At 48.9% G+C, this 16362-nt stretch overlaps 1 protein-coding gene across 8 annotated transcripts in view; it reads left to right on the forward strand.

Moving 5' to 3' along the window:
- Window positions 1-16362, forward strand: part of LDB3 (LIM domain binding 3) — a 62377-nt gene that overhangs the window by 36353 nt on the left and 9662 nt on the right. For all 8 annotated transcript variants that reach the window (XM_066243948.1, XM_066243952.1, XM_066243949.1 and 5 more), the window contains 4 exons: window positions 2239-2381; window positions 8030-8513; window positions 9670-9850; window positions 10392-10512. In XM_066243948.1, the coding sequence (XP_066100045.1) occupies window positions 2239-2381; window positions 8030-8513; window positions 9670-9850; window positions 10392-10512 (929 nt within the window). The remainder of the gene's footprint in view (window positions 1-2238; window positions 2382-8029; window positions 8514-9669; window positions 9851-10391; window positions 10513-16362) is intronic.

A 16362-nucleotide genomic window follows, 5' to 3' on the forward strand; every position in this document is an offset into this window, starting at 1 on the left:
TGGAGATGGCAAGTTAGTGTTAGGGTCAGTTGCCCATGGTCCCTTCCCAGGGCTTTGCTGGGAAGGACGAGCCTCTCTGAGTCAGGGTGCATAGGCCCCTGGTGCAGCCAGAGGAGGAGGAAGGGTGGGCAGAGTAGCCCAAAAGTTTGTGTGCTGTACCCCTACCTCTGGGGCTGTAAGTGACCCAGGTGGTGTGGAGCCCAGCCTTTCTCCAGCCCAACTGAAGCCTCAAGGGTGGGGCCCAGCCCAGCCTCCAGGAATTGTTCTATCCCAGCTTCCTGGGATCATTTAGCAAGTGCTTCCCCTCTGCACACCAGAATTGCTTCAGGCAAGGACACAAAGAAGAAATTTAGAGGAGGGTAAGAAATGTCTCTGTTGCTGAGTGGGAAGATGCCTCCTCAGTTTGGATCTGGGAGGTCTAGATGCTGAGGTTATGCTCAAGGGCAGGCTTCAGCAGAGAGCTCCGGGCCTCTATCCTAAGGACCTCAGGACACCTGCAACAGGGCAAACTCTTCCTTCGCTGTCTTGCAAAGAGAGATGAGGCCCAGGTGGAGGTTGCAGAGAAACTGGGAGTGTGGTCAGCTGGTACAGAAGGGATCCATGGACCACACTCTGGGCCCAGCTAACTTCCCTTCCTGCATAAGGTCTGGGATGGGGGTATAGGGAGAAAGAGTGAGGCAAATGGCCACTCAGCCTTTCACTGGAGCATGGCCTCAGAATTCCTGCTGGTTATCTTAAGCCTTGGCTTCCTCCCACAATGGCAATCCCTGACACAGTCGTGAGATGCTGCATGCATTCTTAGCTGGTGAGAAAGTCCAGCTGAGACCCATTGACCTTCTTCCACCCCAGTAGAAGCTGGGCACTCCATGGATACTACCTCTTTCTCTTCCACTGAGGCCCCTATTTCACTGGTCTTACTCGGTTATCAGAGAAGGGCAGGCAGGCACAGGGAGGGGAAACAACAGCTTCACTCAACCAGACACAAGGCAATGTGGCAGGACAAGTCAACACACCACCCAGGTCTAATATGATGGTTGTCTAAGGCTCATTTCACCTCTGCACTGTCTACAGCAGCACCCTCAGGAGCTTGGCAGTGGGTTCTTAGCTCAGGGCCACCACCTCCCAGAACCCCAGAAAGGAAGGTGCCCCTTACCCTATGACTCTACCCAGCATGATTCACAAGCCCTGGGCCCATGCGAAGCAGGTGGAAGAGAGCAGGAAGCCATGGGCTGGTATAGGGCAGAATAGTTCCAGGAGCTCAATTCTCTGGTACCCCATTTCCCCAGGGTATGGTCATGTGGGCCCTGTTGGGATCTTAATGATGTAGGGAGAGACCAGGGACCTGCTCTGTAAGGTCTTCATTAGTTTTAAATGAGAAAACAAATAAAAAGGGGGGGGGGTTCACAGATCTATGGAATTGAGAAGCACTGGATTAGACCAAGTTAAACAAGCTGCTCAGCTGCAGGAGTCCTTGGAGCCTCCAGCTCTCCAGGAATAGTGGCCAGTATAGCATTTCCTGAGGACAATGAACTGGGACACTGTTCTTTCCCATCTCTTTGGTCTCACGATCCCTGGGTCACAAGAGGGAAAGGTTGCTCTGAACCGCTTGGGGGCTAACCCAGTGGGAAAAGGGCAGAAATTCTATATGGAAAAGAAACATGTTTGGAGGTGAGGGTTCTCCTGGCTTCCTGTGAGTCATCCCTGAAGCATTCTTGCCAAGAAACCTGAGACTTTACTGCTCCCTTCAGCAGCAATAGAAAGGGGGAGGGGCAGAAGGCCAGGTAGTCTAAAGCCACTGCAGGGAGTGGGGCAGCTCTGACCACCTCCATCTCTCTGCCTCCTTAGAGCTGGGAGGTGTCTCCTTCCACCCCAGACCAGCCCTGGAAGTCTCTTTCAAGGGGGTAAAGGATTGTCTGTGTATCCTCTTGTCCAGCATTTCAGTGAATGGCTTTCTTCCCTCTCTCCAAGGTGGTGACACCAGCAATGGGCTATATTTCTCAAGGTGTCTCTGCTGCTTTAGCCAAACTCACCAAGACTCAGCACCCAAGGAGCAACTTCATCCCTCTAAGACCTGTGGTCCCTCCTTCACAGCCTCTGGCAGTCCAGGGTCATCTCTGTCAGGTTTCCTCTTCACAGAGGCTCCTGAGGATTGGAGAGCCAACCTGCCACTGCCCGCAAGTGCCAGGGCTTGGGCGGGGCTGTCATTCTGGCTGCTAACTCTCCCCACCTTGGTTCTAGGCCCCAGGCGTTTGCTTACGGTACCGCCAAGGCGACCTCTCCAGCACCTGCTGCCCATACAGTCCCTGAAGCCTCAGCTGCCCTTGCACCCAAGCCTCGAGTTGTCACCACTGCCAGCATCCGGCCTTCTGTCTACCAGCCAGGTGAGAGCAGAATGGGAGGGAGACTGTCAGACTGGGCATGGGCTCCCGGAGTCATCTCCGGGACCATGTCCCCAGAGGATGGTGGTCAGTGAGGCCCTGCTAATGAGATTCAGCCCTCCTTCCCCAGTTGTGGGCTAAACCCTATGGAGCCTGCCTCTGGCCCTGGGGAGACAGGCGGGCAGTGCCAGGCAGGCATGGAGCCTCCCAGCTCTAAGGAAGAGGACGTTCCTGGCTGGGAATTTCCAGGGTTAAGGTGAGAAAAGAGGGTTTAAATGGAGGAGCCTGTTCCTGCGGAAGTCTGGGTCTGGCTCAAACTGGAGGATGGGTAGCTATACCAGAAATGCCGTGGGCTGGAGACAGCCCTAGTGCATCACGATGTGACCCTGGGCAAGTTGCTCAACCTGTCTTGTCTTTGGTTTCCTCAGCTGAGGTAGGATAACTAGAGGCATGAAAAGCATCGGGGAGGCAGCAAAGTGGCCAGCACAGGGTCTAACAGTGGCTAAACTCACTGGCTCTCTGTTCCATCACTGTGGTTTCCACTGTCTTCACTGCCTAGGACCCCCTTGTGGGGATAAGTGGTCTCTGGTGACCCCTTCTTTCCTAGCCAAAATTGGGCTCACTCCCCAGTCCCTAGAGTCCCAGGGCAATTCTCAAGCTGGCTGCAACCCCTTCTCCCATACACACACTCACACACCTGTTCCTGCTCAACGAACATAAGGGCCCTTTAGCGGGCATTTTCCCAGGCTAGGGTAAGATCCTGTGTGCTCTGCTCCATAGGATGTGTCCACAGCAGGGCTCCTGGTAACCAGGCCCTGAGGGCTGATATCACCATTTATCCCCTCCTTCACTCTGGACTCTGACTCTGAGTTCCAGCAGTGTAGGCTACGGCAGATGTTTCCACTGTACCACCAGAGATTGATTCAGGTCTGGCACAGAGGAGCTACTTAGCAAAGGAAGTGAACAGGAACAAATGAATGAATGAAAGCCGGTGACAATCACAAGTGTCCCCTGACTTACAATGGGGAATGGGGGAGAGGCTATGAGCTGCATGTTCTGGTGGCGGAACACACAGGGATAACAAACCACAAGGGATCCTTCCCAGAGTGATGTCCTGGTGCCTGTTCCACAGATGGGTCAGATAGGACATTAGGTGGCTATACCTTTTCATTTAAAGCATTATACTTCGGATATATTTATTTTTATGGCCACTTTGAATTTATGGAAAGCATTAACAATTTTCCACTTGCACAAACTGTTTCACCCCCCAAATTATTGCACACATATTGTGTGTGTATATATATATATATATGCATGTGTGTGTGCAATATATGTATTTTACCATATATACAGTTAAACTGATGAAGTGAGGAAGTTATTATCTTCTTTGTGAAAGAATGAGGTAGCTAATTCTAAGGGGGTAGGGAGAAAGCATCTCTGTGTCATGCTAGAGAGGGAGTGTTGGCAAGCAGCAGTGGGGAGCATGAGAGACCCCAGTGGATAGTCTCACTGCAGTTGAAGGGCAGGGAGACAGGTCATGCACAGAGTCAGGAAGGGCCTTGTTCAGGGAGCTTGACTTGTGTAGGGCACAGGAACCCTGTGTGTACAGAACTCACTGTGACGAGCAGTGTTGAGTGCGGGCAGTAGAAGGAGCCTTATCCTCAGAAAGATTCCCTGCCGGGCCGCTCGCTCTACCATCTAAGGCAAAATACTTTATTTCCTGGGCCAGAATTTCCTTGTTTGAAAAATGGTCATGACACTATATACACCCCGTGTTATGGGGACGAAATGAAGCACCTGGCGCAGTGCAGGGCACACAGGAGGCGCATGTCTCTGTGCCTTCAGAGGCAGGGACGCAAAATCCTGAGATTAAAACTCCATAGGATTAGGGCGCAATTTGGAGCGGGTTGACACCGAGAAAACTCTCAGATGGGAAGGAAGGAAGCTGCTGGCCCGCGGGGATAGGGAATATGGAAAGGAGAGTGGAAAGGAGTGTGCAGGAGCGGCGGCGGGTGGAGGTGAAGCCCCGTCAAGGTGCCAGGAAGGTACGTCTGTCCGGGCCGGTAGGGGTCTCCTCTGTGGCGGGTCTCTCTGGGCGCCGTCCAAGGCGGTGCCCGGCTTGGGCGCCCCGGCCCCACTGTGGGCTCTCCCGCGCGGGCCGCCAGGGGGCAGCACGGTGCTGGGGGTGGGCGCTGAGGGCCGGCTGTGGCCTGGGCAGGCGGGACGGGCCGGATCCCCAGGCCTCCAGGCGTTCCCGGGCCGGCAGACGTTAACTCATCCCTGGCGGGAGGGAAAGAGCCGGCGTACTCCACTCTTCTCTCGGGAGTCGCGGCTGCCTGGGGATCCGGGGGTGGCCGGCCGGCGGCCGGGGGTAAACGTGGGCCCGAGCGTCCCCCTCTCTGCTGAGCCGGTCCCGGAGCGGGTGGCGTTCGCAGCCCAGATCTTATCGCTGGCGCCGGGGTCGGGCGGCGCTTTCCGGAGCACCTAAGGCCCGGGAGGGGCCGGGCGTTCGCGGGAAGCCGGGCTCGTCCTGCCATGAGTCAGAAATCACCTTGTTTAATTACACATTCCCGAGGCTGCAAGTGCGATAGGGGCCTTTTGAACTTGCCAATTAAGAGATGAAATATAACCTCCTAATTTGGATTCCGTCAGGCAGAAATAGCAACACTCCGCGGCTCGGAGGTGGGGTACCAAGTCTTCCCCGGCGTGCGGGGGTCGGCACGGCGAGCCGGGCGGGAACGCTCAGAGCGCAGAGGCCGGGGAGCGCGGCTCGGCGCCCCTACCTCCAGGAATGAGAGGACGGGTAGGGGGCTGCCAGGCTCGGTCTCGAGAAAGGGCAGGTTCTCAGCTCTGGATGGGTCAGCCCTGCACAGGGAAGCGGCCGCACTCGGGTCCAGATTTTGTCCTGCCTTTAACTGCTGAGACCTTCGTATTGTGGGGGCTTAGAAAAGAGGGTTGGATCAAGGGATGTAGAAGACTTGGAGGAGGGAAGAGGTAGATGTCTTCCAAAGGAAATCTGGTTAAGCAATATGGGCAGGAGGCTGGAAAAGTGGGCAAGGGCCTAGTTTGAAAGGTTCTTGTTCTCCTGCCTAAGGAATGGTTAAGCTGGGGGATCTGGTGTTTAGTCTGGCTGCCTGAGCTCTGGTTCAGCCAGGTAGTTGGCTAGCTCAGTGACTTTGAGGTAGTCACTTTAGCTCTCCAAGCCTCAGTTTCTCACCTGTAAAATGGACTTGAGAATACTATCTGCCTCATTGGATGTCACATAAAGGGACTGGCATGTGGTAGCCACTGTTCTGGTTAGGACAGCACCGTCCAATAAAAATTAATTTCCTAGTGGCCACATTTTAAAGAAAAGTAAAGGCAGGTGAAATTATATACAGCATTTTATTTAATTTAGTATATTAATTTCAATATAGAACCGATATAAAATAGTTATTGAGATATTTTACATTCCTTTCTTATAGTAACTCCAAAATCTGGTGTGTATTTCACCCTGACAGAACTTCTCAGTTTGGACAAGCCACATCTCAAGCTCTCAACAGCCAAATAGGAAAGCATAGGGTCAGGGCTTTTGTCTTCATCCCTTTTAGTGGAGATTCCACTTTACAAAAAAAGGAAACAAAATCATGCATAGAACCCCATTCTGTATAACGGAGAGGCACTGCTCTGAAGTTCTGCCGGATCATCCTTCTCCTCAGTCCCTCCCTGGAAGCATCCCCCCTCACTCCGCACCACCCGGTTATCCTTGCCCCCTGCATTTTGAGGCTCTGCTCTGGGCCCTTGGGAGCTATGCAGGGTTGTAAGAGAGGATGACAACACCTTGAATTTGGACTTCACAAGTTTATAACGTACATGCAGTATGTCACTCTGGTATGTCCCCATCACTCCCTCTGAGGCAGGCAGGGGTGTCATGCATTTCACCATTGGTGAATAGACTTAGTCTAGGTTATATGCCTTCAGGATGTTACATCTACCACTTCAACCCCCTACATCCCACAGTCTACCGGGGTTGGGCTCCCTCAGGTGACCACCAGGCTGTGATATGAGCTGACAGTTCATCTTGAGACCCGGGAGTCACTAATACCCACCATCCCCACTAACATTTAGTGACACACATACTGGGCCAGCTACTTAATCCTCATAACAACACTGTATGGTACCAAGAATTATTATTGTCATTTTTAGACAAGGAAATCCAGGCCCAGAGATGTTAAGGAACTTGCCCAAGGACACACAACCAGGATATAGTAGAGCTGTGCTCCTAAAGGCTGTGCTATATTCCAGAGGATGGGACCTCCTCCATTTTGACAGTTACTGCTCAATCACATGGTACACCAAGGTTTTATGGAAATTGGACTTGTGTTCTTTACAGAGGCAGCTTGGGGTGATAGAAAGAATGTTTCTGGAGACTCGCTTTGCCACTTACTGGCTCTCTCTGAGCCTCAGTAATCTCAACTGTAAACAGGACTAACAAAGATTATCTGTTATATGCCTAGTCTACCTCCTTAGTAAGTGGGAAGGAGATTCTTTGTGGATGAAACCAGCCTTGCTCCCAGGATGGCTCCAGGGCAGGGTTGTGAAGGGTTTTACTCCCTCAGCCTTCCATAACAGAGGTCTGGCCCCTCTCCATCCCCAGTGCAGGGGTTTCCATGATACTCAGCTCTGAGGGGCCAGCTACCTGGGAGTAGAGTTACAGAATTGGAGCAGCAGGCCATAAGCTGCCCAGGGTCGTTCAGGAGAACCAGGTGGGGGAGATGAGAGGCCTGGCCAGGGCTGTTAGCCCTGAGAAACGCCTTCCTACTGCATGCTGGTGGGCTGCCTCAGTCCCCTCTGCACAGCAGTGGGGCAGTGCATTCTACTCTTACCCTCTGACGTCTTCGGTAACCTCTACCATCACGTGGACCCACTCTCACTTCCTAGCAAAGTGACATGGGAAAGCACAGGTGCCCCAAAGGCTGCTGGACCTGGGCATTGTTGCCTGAGCATCTCTGTCCCAGGCTCCTCCAAGTGACTCCTTCAAGACCTTTCCCCTGCCCTCCCCCCAATCAAACCGAGAGGAATTTTGCCACCAATACAAATCAAGCCAAGATTTTTTTTTTTTCAGGAAAACAAGTGTAGCTGATCCTGAAACCCAAATCTGAAAACCCTACTGCCCTGTCATCTGTTTTGCCCCAAAGACTGGACTAGGTCCAGGTTCAGCAAACACATGCAATTAAAGCATTTCAGATGTCAAATCACGGGTCAGAGTGCACCTGAAGCATCTTGAGGCAAGGCCAAGCTGACCCACTCTCACTCTCTTCCAGGCCCCCAGGAGCCAGATGAGAGCCTGGCCCAGCACTCTGCCCCCACTCCCTGCTTTCTGGCAGAGGCCAAGCAAGCCCCGCCCCTTGCAGCTGCAGATATAGTTACAACCCTTTCCCAGCTAGTCCCAGCTCCTAGCTCCGGGGACTCTGCTCCCATGGTTTTTTATTTCCCATGGTTCCCGCTGCATATTCAAATCTTGGGCACCAAGAAGCTCAGGACTATGTCTCTGGTAAAAATTAGAATTGTCCTCCTCTAATAAAATCTCCTTGTTTTGGCTGGGGGCGGGGATGGGAAGTTGGGGGAACTGAATTGCTGACACATTTTCTTTGGATCTTTTTGGCTTGCAGTACCTGCATCTACTACATACAGCCCATCCCCAGGGGCCAATTACAGCCCAGCTCCGTACACCCCCTCCCCTGCCCCTACCTATACTCCCTCGCCTGCCCCCACTTACTCTCCCTCCCCTGCCCCCACTTACTCTCCCTCCCCTGCCCCAGCCTATACCCCCTCACCTGCCCCCAACTACTCTCCCTCCCCAGCGCCTGCCTATACCCCCTCACCTGCCCCAAGCTATAACCCTGCGGCCTACAGTGGGGGCCCTGCTGAATCTGCCAGCCGCCCCCCTTGGATGACAGACGACAGCTTCTCTCAGAAGTTTGCTCCTGGCAAGAGCACCACCTCCTTCAGCAAGCAGACCCTGCCTGGAGGGGCCCCTGCCTACCCCCCAGGTTCCCAGGTGTTCCCCCTTGCCAGAGGCATTGTCCAGAGGGCCGAGCGCTTCCCAGCCAGCAGCCGGACTCCACTCTGTGGCCACTGCAACAACGTCATCCGGTATGGTCCAGCCGTGGCCCTGTCCTGGGGTTCTGGAAGGGTGGAGGTGAAGGTTGCTTTCCCACTGTCTGAGCCCTGTGGTGAGGCAGGGGGAAGGGAGGGCAGTGATAGGGAGAAGGCTGCTACAGGGCAGCCTCAGGTCCCGCTGGGTCAACATCTGATCTGACCCTCTCTGACCTTTGACTTCCATCCCTGTCGGCCAGGTATTTCCCTGGGGAGGGAAGTGGGTGAAGCTTCCAGTGTGGTGCCAGTGCCTGGACCTCAGTCTTGGGCTAAGGCCGGGTTCTAGGAATGGCAGGTCTTGTTGTCAGTAGGTTGGATTGCCATGTCGCCAGCTGGGTGACAGTGCTGGTTTTGACCCAGCTTTCCTTCAGGGTTGCTTCTGGGTCTTTCCACAGACAGGCCTGAGCTGCTCAGGGCTTCAGTGGGCATCTGCCACTATGATGAAAACAAGCCATTTTAGGCTTAGAAGTCAGGATGATGGTTGTTGTTTGCTTGAATATATAGAGTATGTTTACAGTATTTGTTGGGGGGGGACTTGGGGGTTGGTGAGCTTACATATACATGAAAAATATACTTTTATTTAAAATAAAATAACACATTCTCAAAGAATTAGAAAATTTGGAAAGACAATTTTAAATATATCACATTTCCTCATAGTCCCAGTAGTCTACCGCACCACCCTATAGCCGTGTGCAACTTAACCTCTCTGTGCCTCAGTTTCCTTATAGGCAAATGGCTATCATAATAGTGCCTACTTCATAGGATTGTTGTGAGAATTAAGTCAATAAATACAAATTTCTTCTTGACCAGTACTTAGCACAGAGTAAGCACTTAATAAATGTTAGCCATCAGCCCCATTATTGTTGCTCTTCTTACTGTAATTATCAGTAGTCAACTGGCCAGATATTTCGTAATATGTTTACCCTGTCCCCTACTGTCGATGTTTGCGTTGCTTTCCATTTCTCTATTGTAAACGAAGCAGCAGTGAACATCTTTCAGCAAGGAGCTTTATCTGAATGTTATCTTCTTCCATTAGAACAGTCACAAAGGTCAGTGTTATTAATAGGGTCAAAGTGTTGGCCTTAGGGATGTCAGACAATCTGGTCTGAAGCTTTTGGGGCCACCTTAGTAGGTGCTGTTCTCTGCTTCCCAGGGGCCCCTTTCTGGTAGCCATGGGCCGCTCCTGGCACCCAGAAGAGTTTAACTGTGCCTACTGCAAGTCCTCCCTGGCAGACGTGTGCTTTGTGGAGGAGCAGAACAACGTTTACTGCGAACGGTGTTATGAGCAGTTCTTTGCCCCAATCTGTGCCAAGTGCAACACCAAAATTATGGGGGTAAGTGGGAAGCATCCTTCTATGACCCTTGTCTTTTTCCCAACCAATCTCTCCCCTCCCTCAAGAAAGCCAAGAAGTTGCTGCTAACAGAGAGAGGACAACTCCATTTCTATTCTGGAAGTAGATTGGCTTGCCTTCAATGAACTAGGGAGCAAATGAACTTGGATCAAGAGATGATTACAATACCTGAGCTACACAGCTTCAAGTTGTGACGGAGCTTCTGCAAAGCAAGTTATGGCTTTAAAGCCTGAGCTTACCATGCATCTGCATGTGGCCTTGATCCTGGATATCCCTTTGGTGAAATGGCAGTAACAAGTAGTCCCTCCCTCCAGGTTTGATGGGAGTGTATGTAAGCACACAGGGAACCTGGCACCCAGCAAGTGCTATCTGAGTAGGAGCCTCTCCTTTGCGTACTTCTTGGGCTGTCCTGTCCTGTTCCTACATGGATGCTCCAGCATTGGCTGGGGTCTGGTGGGGAAATCAAGCCCAGCTGCCACTGCCCCTGGATCTTTCTGTCCTGACTTGAGACTGTATCCCTCAGGAAGTGATGCATGCCCTGAGACAGACATGGCACACCACTTGTTTCATCTGTGCAGCCTGCAAGAAGCCCTTTGGGAATAGCCTCTTCCACATGGAGGATGGAGAGCCCTACTGTGAGAAAGGTAGGGCTGCCGTAACGGGATCCCCCCTATCACCCTGTTCCCTTAGCCCCATCTGGGAGAAAGGAACAGGCACAAGGAACTCCTGCCCAGGTCCATTCACATGGAACAAACAAGAGGCTCCAAATGGCAGAGTCATACCAATATTACACACAGAAAGTTCATTAAACTATCTTCCCTGCCCATTTGGTTGCAGCTTTCTTGGGAGCAGAGTGGGAGTTGGGGTTTAGCAATGTTGGGGAGGATGAGGGAGGGGTTTGTTTTTTATACATTCAATCTCTGCTCTTTTCCCTTCACCACATATGTGGGTCACATGTTGGCATCCTGTAGCAGAATGGGAAACCTTTAGAATGATTTTGAAGTGTGGTCTGCAAAGGCTTTGCTCTGGACTTCATTCTGGGTTCTGTTCCAGGCTCCACCTCAGGCTGACTTTGCAGCCCTGAGTAAGTTACTGAACTTCTCTGAGCCTTACATTTCCCATCTGTAAAATGGGGGGCACTAAATACCTGACTCACAGAGTTGTGGCGAGGATGAAACCAGAGAAAGCATATAAAAGTGCTCCTGCAGTGTTCTGTCAGAGCCCTGTAATCTCCCTGTCTGCATTCAGAGTTTCTCTGCGTTCCCAAAATACTGCATGTTATCTTAAAACTAAGAGTCAATTATCATAAACTTTTTTATTATTATTTCTAATTTTTTATTCTTTTCTGAAGACAAAGCTCTCTATTAGGGAGTAGGTGCCTAGGCTAACTGGTCATTCACCCATTCTCTCACTTTCTCCCTTATTTATCCACAGCTTGCCTCTTTCAGAAAAGATTTTTTTTTTCTTACAGAGACAGAAAGAGAGTCAGAGAGAGGGATAGACAGGGACAGATAGACAGGAACAGAGAGATGAGAAACATCAATCATTAGTTTTTCGTTGTGCATTGCGACACCTTAGTTGTTCATTGATTGCTTTCTCATATGTGCCTTGACCACGGGCCTTCAGCAGACCGAGTAACCCCTTGCTCAAGCCAGAGACCTTGGGTCCAAGCTGGTGAGCTTTTTTGCTCAAACCAGATGAGCCCGCGCTCAAGCTGGCGACCTTGGGGTCTCAAACCTGGGTTCTTGGCATCCCAGTCCAACGCTCTATCCACTGCGCCACCGCCTGGTTAGGCTCAGAAAAGAATTTAAGGCAGATTCCAACAAACACAACACAGATATGTAGGTTAAGACAGTAAAAACAGAAAATAAGTACTAAGTAAAAGAGGGAAAATCAAGTCTACTGATAATGAAGAGAACAGAGCAGCAGTGACTGAGTAATAGAAGAACACATTAGAGAGCAAAAAGGAAAACACAGTGAATTAGTTGACTTTAAAATAAAAAAGGAGAGCCTGACCTGTGGTGGCGCAGTGGATAAAGCTTCGACCTGGAATGCAGAGGTCACCAGCTTGAAACCCTGGGCTTGCCTGGTCAAGGCACATATGGGAGTTGATGCTTCCTGCTCCTCCCCTTCTCTTTATATCTCTATCTCTCATCTTTCTTCTCTCTAAAATGAATAAATAAAATTAAAATAAATAAAATCTTAAAAAAATATATATATATATAAAATCAAAATAGAGAGAGCATTCCTGTTTTTCAAGGGGAAAAGCAAACTAAGATGAAACCCCCCCACCACAATAAATTATAAAAGCAAACTAAGATGAACCCCCCCCACCACAATAAATTATAAAAGCAAGATTCTTATATGCTGGTAAGTTGTATTTCCAGCTCTGAAGTTAATCAGATGACTTACTTAGTAACTCTGTGCCTCAGTTTTCATATCTGTAAAAGGGAGAAGATAACACCTGTCCTTTTTTCCCTTCTTATGAGCAGACGGTGATTATTGGTAGTTAAGAAAAGTGCTATTGTTCCTATGTGAATTGCCATCATTAATCAACTAAAAGCATTATAACTTTAATAATCTGTGATAAGGCGTAGTTTGTGTCTCAGGTTTGCGGAAGAACGATGGACCCCCACCGTCACCACTGCCCTCCCCACAGTAGCCCCCCCAAGACGGCTGGCCACTTGAGTTGCTCTCACTTCCTGACTGTTGGGAACAGAGCTGCTGTGAATGTTAGTGTGCAAATATCTCCTCAAAGTCCTCTTTCCAATTCTTTTGGGTATATTCCCAAAGTTAGAAATGCTGGGTCAAATGGTAGTTCTATTTTTTACTTTTTGAGGAACCTCCATACTGTTTTCCACAGTGGCTGCCCCACTTTACATCCCATGAACAGGGCACAGAGTTCTAATTTCTCTACATTTTGCCTATACTTGTTATTTTCTGTTTAGTGTGAGGTAGTATCTCATTGTGGTAACTTTGTCATCATTTTTATTAACACCTTGGAAGAAGGCACAGGATGATAGACTCTAGATTCAAAAAGATTTCAGTTGGCTGCAATGATAAGCTGACACTTTCATATATGACATCTTGCATATAAGTAAGACAGGTGGGGTGGGAGGGCCAACCCCTTCCAGATTGGCCTGCACCTACCTGAGCAGCACCCAGGCCTGGTGGAGAATCACAGTCACCTGGGGAATTCTATTCTCAGAGATAGAAAAGATAACTTCCCAAACCTGCAGAAGCGGAATTACGTGGGGTGCACCTCACCCACCCCAGTTGATTCTGATATAGAGTTAGGTTTAGGAGTCCAAGTGTGGTCCCAGGACCTGGGAACCTGTTAGATATGCAGGTCGTCCAGCCCAATTCCAGATCTGTTGAATCAGAAACCCAGTGGTGGGCCCCTGCAACTTGTATTGCAATGAACCCTCCAGATGGTTCTAACATTTGAGAACCACTGCTCCAGTAAAGCACTAAGCACTTTTTCAACACAGCGCATCTGTGATTTGTTGGATGGAAATCCTTTTATGATAGCAACAAAGTCCATTAAATACACAGGGTATGGATATAGCTTTAGGCAAAGAGTTAGTCAAAGAAAATTGTAAAGATCTAATAAGAGAGATAAAGGAAGGAATAAATCAGGGGTCCCCAAACTTTTTACACAGGGGGCCAGTTCACTGTCCCTCAGACCGTTGGAGGGCCGGACTATAAAAAAAATATGAACAAATCCCTATGCACACTGCACATATCTTATTTTAGAGTAAAAACAAAACAAAACGGGAACAAATACAATATTTAAAATAAAGAACAAGTAAATTTAAATCAACAAACTGACCAGTATTTCAATGGAAACTATGGGCCTGCTTTTGGCTAATGAGATGGTCAATGTCCGGTTCCATATTTGTCACTGCTAGCTATAACAAGTGATATGATGCACTTCCGGAGCCGTGATGCGTGTGTCCTGCATCACCGGAAGTAGTACTGTACATGATGCATCCTGTGCTCCTCTCACTGACCACCGATGAAAGAGGTGCCCCTTCTGGAAGTGCAGCGGGGGCCGTATGTGGCCTGTGGGCTGTAGTTTGGGGACTCCTGGAATAAATAAATGAAGAGCTAGATAATGCTTCTGGTGGAAAAGACCCATGGGCAAACTCAATTCAATACGGATTACATTCTCTTTTTTTAGAATGAATATCAGCTTTTTTGTTTTGTTTTAATGTATTAGGGTCAGAGCTGTGCTACCAACTTTTGAAACAAAGTGGCAGTTCTCCTGGTCATACAGAATCAAGTTTAAAACAAAAAAATCAATCAGTAGGAAAGATTAGACATTCCAGAAATAACATCAACCCATTATAAAAAGCTTAATCTGTGAAAAACCATAGGCTTCACAACACGATAAGGAATTACTGTTTAATAAGGGTTTTTGAACCATTTCTCTGTTTTTCAATTTATTATCCATCAAATGCAGCCAATTCTTGTGCAAGATGCCGAGCATAGAGGAGGAGGTACCTCCCCTTCAAAACCTCAAGTAGCCTGACCTGTGGTGGCGCAGAGGATAAAGCATCAACCTGGAACGCTGAGGTTGCCAGTTTGAAACCCTGGGCTTGCCTGGTCAAGGCACATGTGGGAGTTGATGCTTCCTGCTCCTCACCCTCGCCCTTTTCTTTCTCTCTCTTTCTCTTCTCTAAAATGAATAAAGTCTTAAAAAAAAAACCCTCAAGTAGACCCATCATCATGTAATGTGCCAGCACATAATTGGAATGAATGAATGAGTGAGTGAGTGAGTGAATAAAGAGGAAAGAGAAGCCCCAGAGAAGCCCTCTGAAAGGCCATCTCATATCTCTTGGTGGGGGTAGGGATGATGACTTCCCAGGAGGAAGGCCTGGCCCAAACAATTGCAGAGGTTCAGGCAGACACATGAGGATGGTTTTCCAAGCCCAGGTCCTGGTACAAACAGAAGTATGGAGGTGGAGGGGAGAGTCCAGGGCATCTGGAGACCAGCTGCAAGTAAGAAGAGAGAAGTCGGGAGTGGGGTGCAGGGCTTGCCCTGCAGTGGAGGTGTGTTGGCCTATAGCCTTGTTTCTCCTCCAACACTGATAAGGTCCTATAGAGCAGTGGCCCCCAACCCCCGGGCCGCGGACTGGTACCGGTCTGAAGAGAAAGAATAAATAACTTACATTATTTCCGTTTTATTTATATTTAAGTCTGAACGATGTTTTATTTTTAAAAATGACCAGATTCCCTATGTTACATCCGTCTAAGCCTCACTCTTGACGCTTGTCTCGGTCACGTGATACATTTACCCATCCCACCCTAAAGGCGGGTCCGTGAAAATATTTTCTGACATTAAACCGGTCCGTGGCCCAAAAAAGGTTGGGGACCACTGCTATAGAGCATAGAATGAACCATCAGCCTGCTGCAACTTCCTAAAGGAAGCAGAAGAATATTTTCTTTGCTCTGGTGAGGTGATAGATTTCTGCCTACTGAAAAGAATTAAGTGTGCTGTCAAAAACAAGGTTAACAGACTGTGATATGTATAAAAGCATTTGTGTGTCAAACTATAATGAAATCCAAAAGGGAAACCATACTTTGGAAAAGTATGTATGCAAGAGATGTAACTTATCAAAGCCCAGTGGCCAGTAGAAAACTGGAAACAGCATGAAGTCACAAAGAGAGGGTGATGAATTCCGAGTCCATCAGGCTCCTTGCTACCAGTGTGGTGGGACCTCTACAGCCAGTTTCCTCATCTTTCAAATGGGAAGAATGCCTTTTCACAGGGCAGCTGTGAAGATTAAACAGAAATGTAGAAGAACACTAATATTGGGTTGGCATGTGGCACTCGAATCAGTTCCCTTCCCTCTTTTATCATTTATGAAGACATTCAAAATAAGAGCCAACATTTTGAGGATTTGTGCCAAGTCCTCACATACATTATCTTATTTATTCTGTATAACAACTCTATGAGTTAGATCCCATTATAGAGATGAGAAAGTTGAGGCACTAGAAGTCAGGTGACTTGCCTTTGGTTTGAACAGTTCCTTCCCAGCTCTCTCTTTCTTCAGAACCCAATTCCTAACGCCCATGGCACTCAGCCTCTCAGCATGTGTCTAAGGCAGGGGTCGGGAAACTTTTTGGCTGAGAGAGCCATGAACGTCACATATTTTAAAATGTAGTTCTGTGAGAGCCATACAACGACCCGTGTACATTATGCATTATCCAATAAAAATTTGGTGTTGTCCCGGAGGACAGCTGTGATTGGCTCCAGCCACCTGCAACCATGAATATGAGCAGTAGGAAATGAATTGATTGTAATACATGAGCATGTTTTATATTTTTAATGTTATTATTTTTTTATTAAAGATTTGTCTACGAGCCAGATGTAGCCATCAAAAGAGCCACATCTGGCTTATGAGCCATAGGTTCCTGACCCCTGGTCTAAGGCAGTGAGTAGGCATGCTGTCCACAAGGAGATGTGGACAAAAAAAAAAAAAAAAAAG

Source organism: Saccopteryx bilineata, chromosome 9 (genome assembly GCF_036850765.1).
Source record: "Saccopteryx bilineata isolate mSacBil1 chromosome 9, mSacBil1_pri_phased_curated, whole genome shotgun sequence".
Lineage (NCBI taxonomy): Eukaryota > Metazoa > Chordata > Mammalia > Chiroptera > Emballonuridae > Saccopteryx > Saccopteryx bilineata.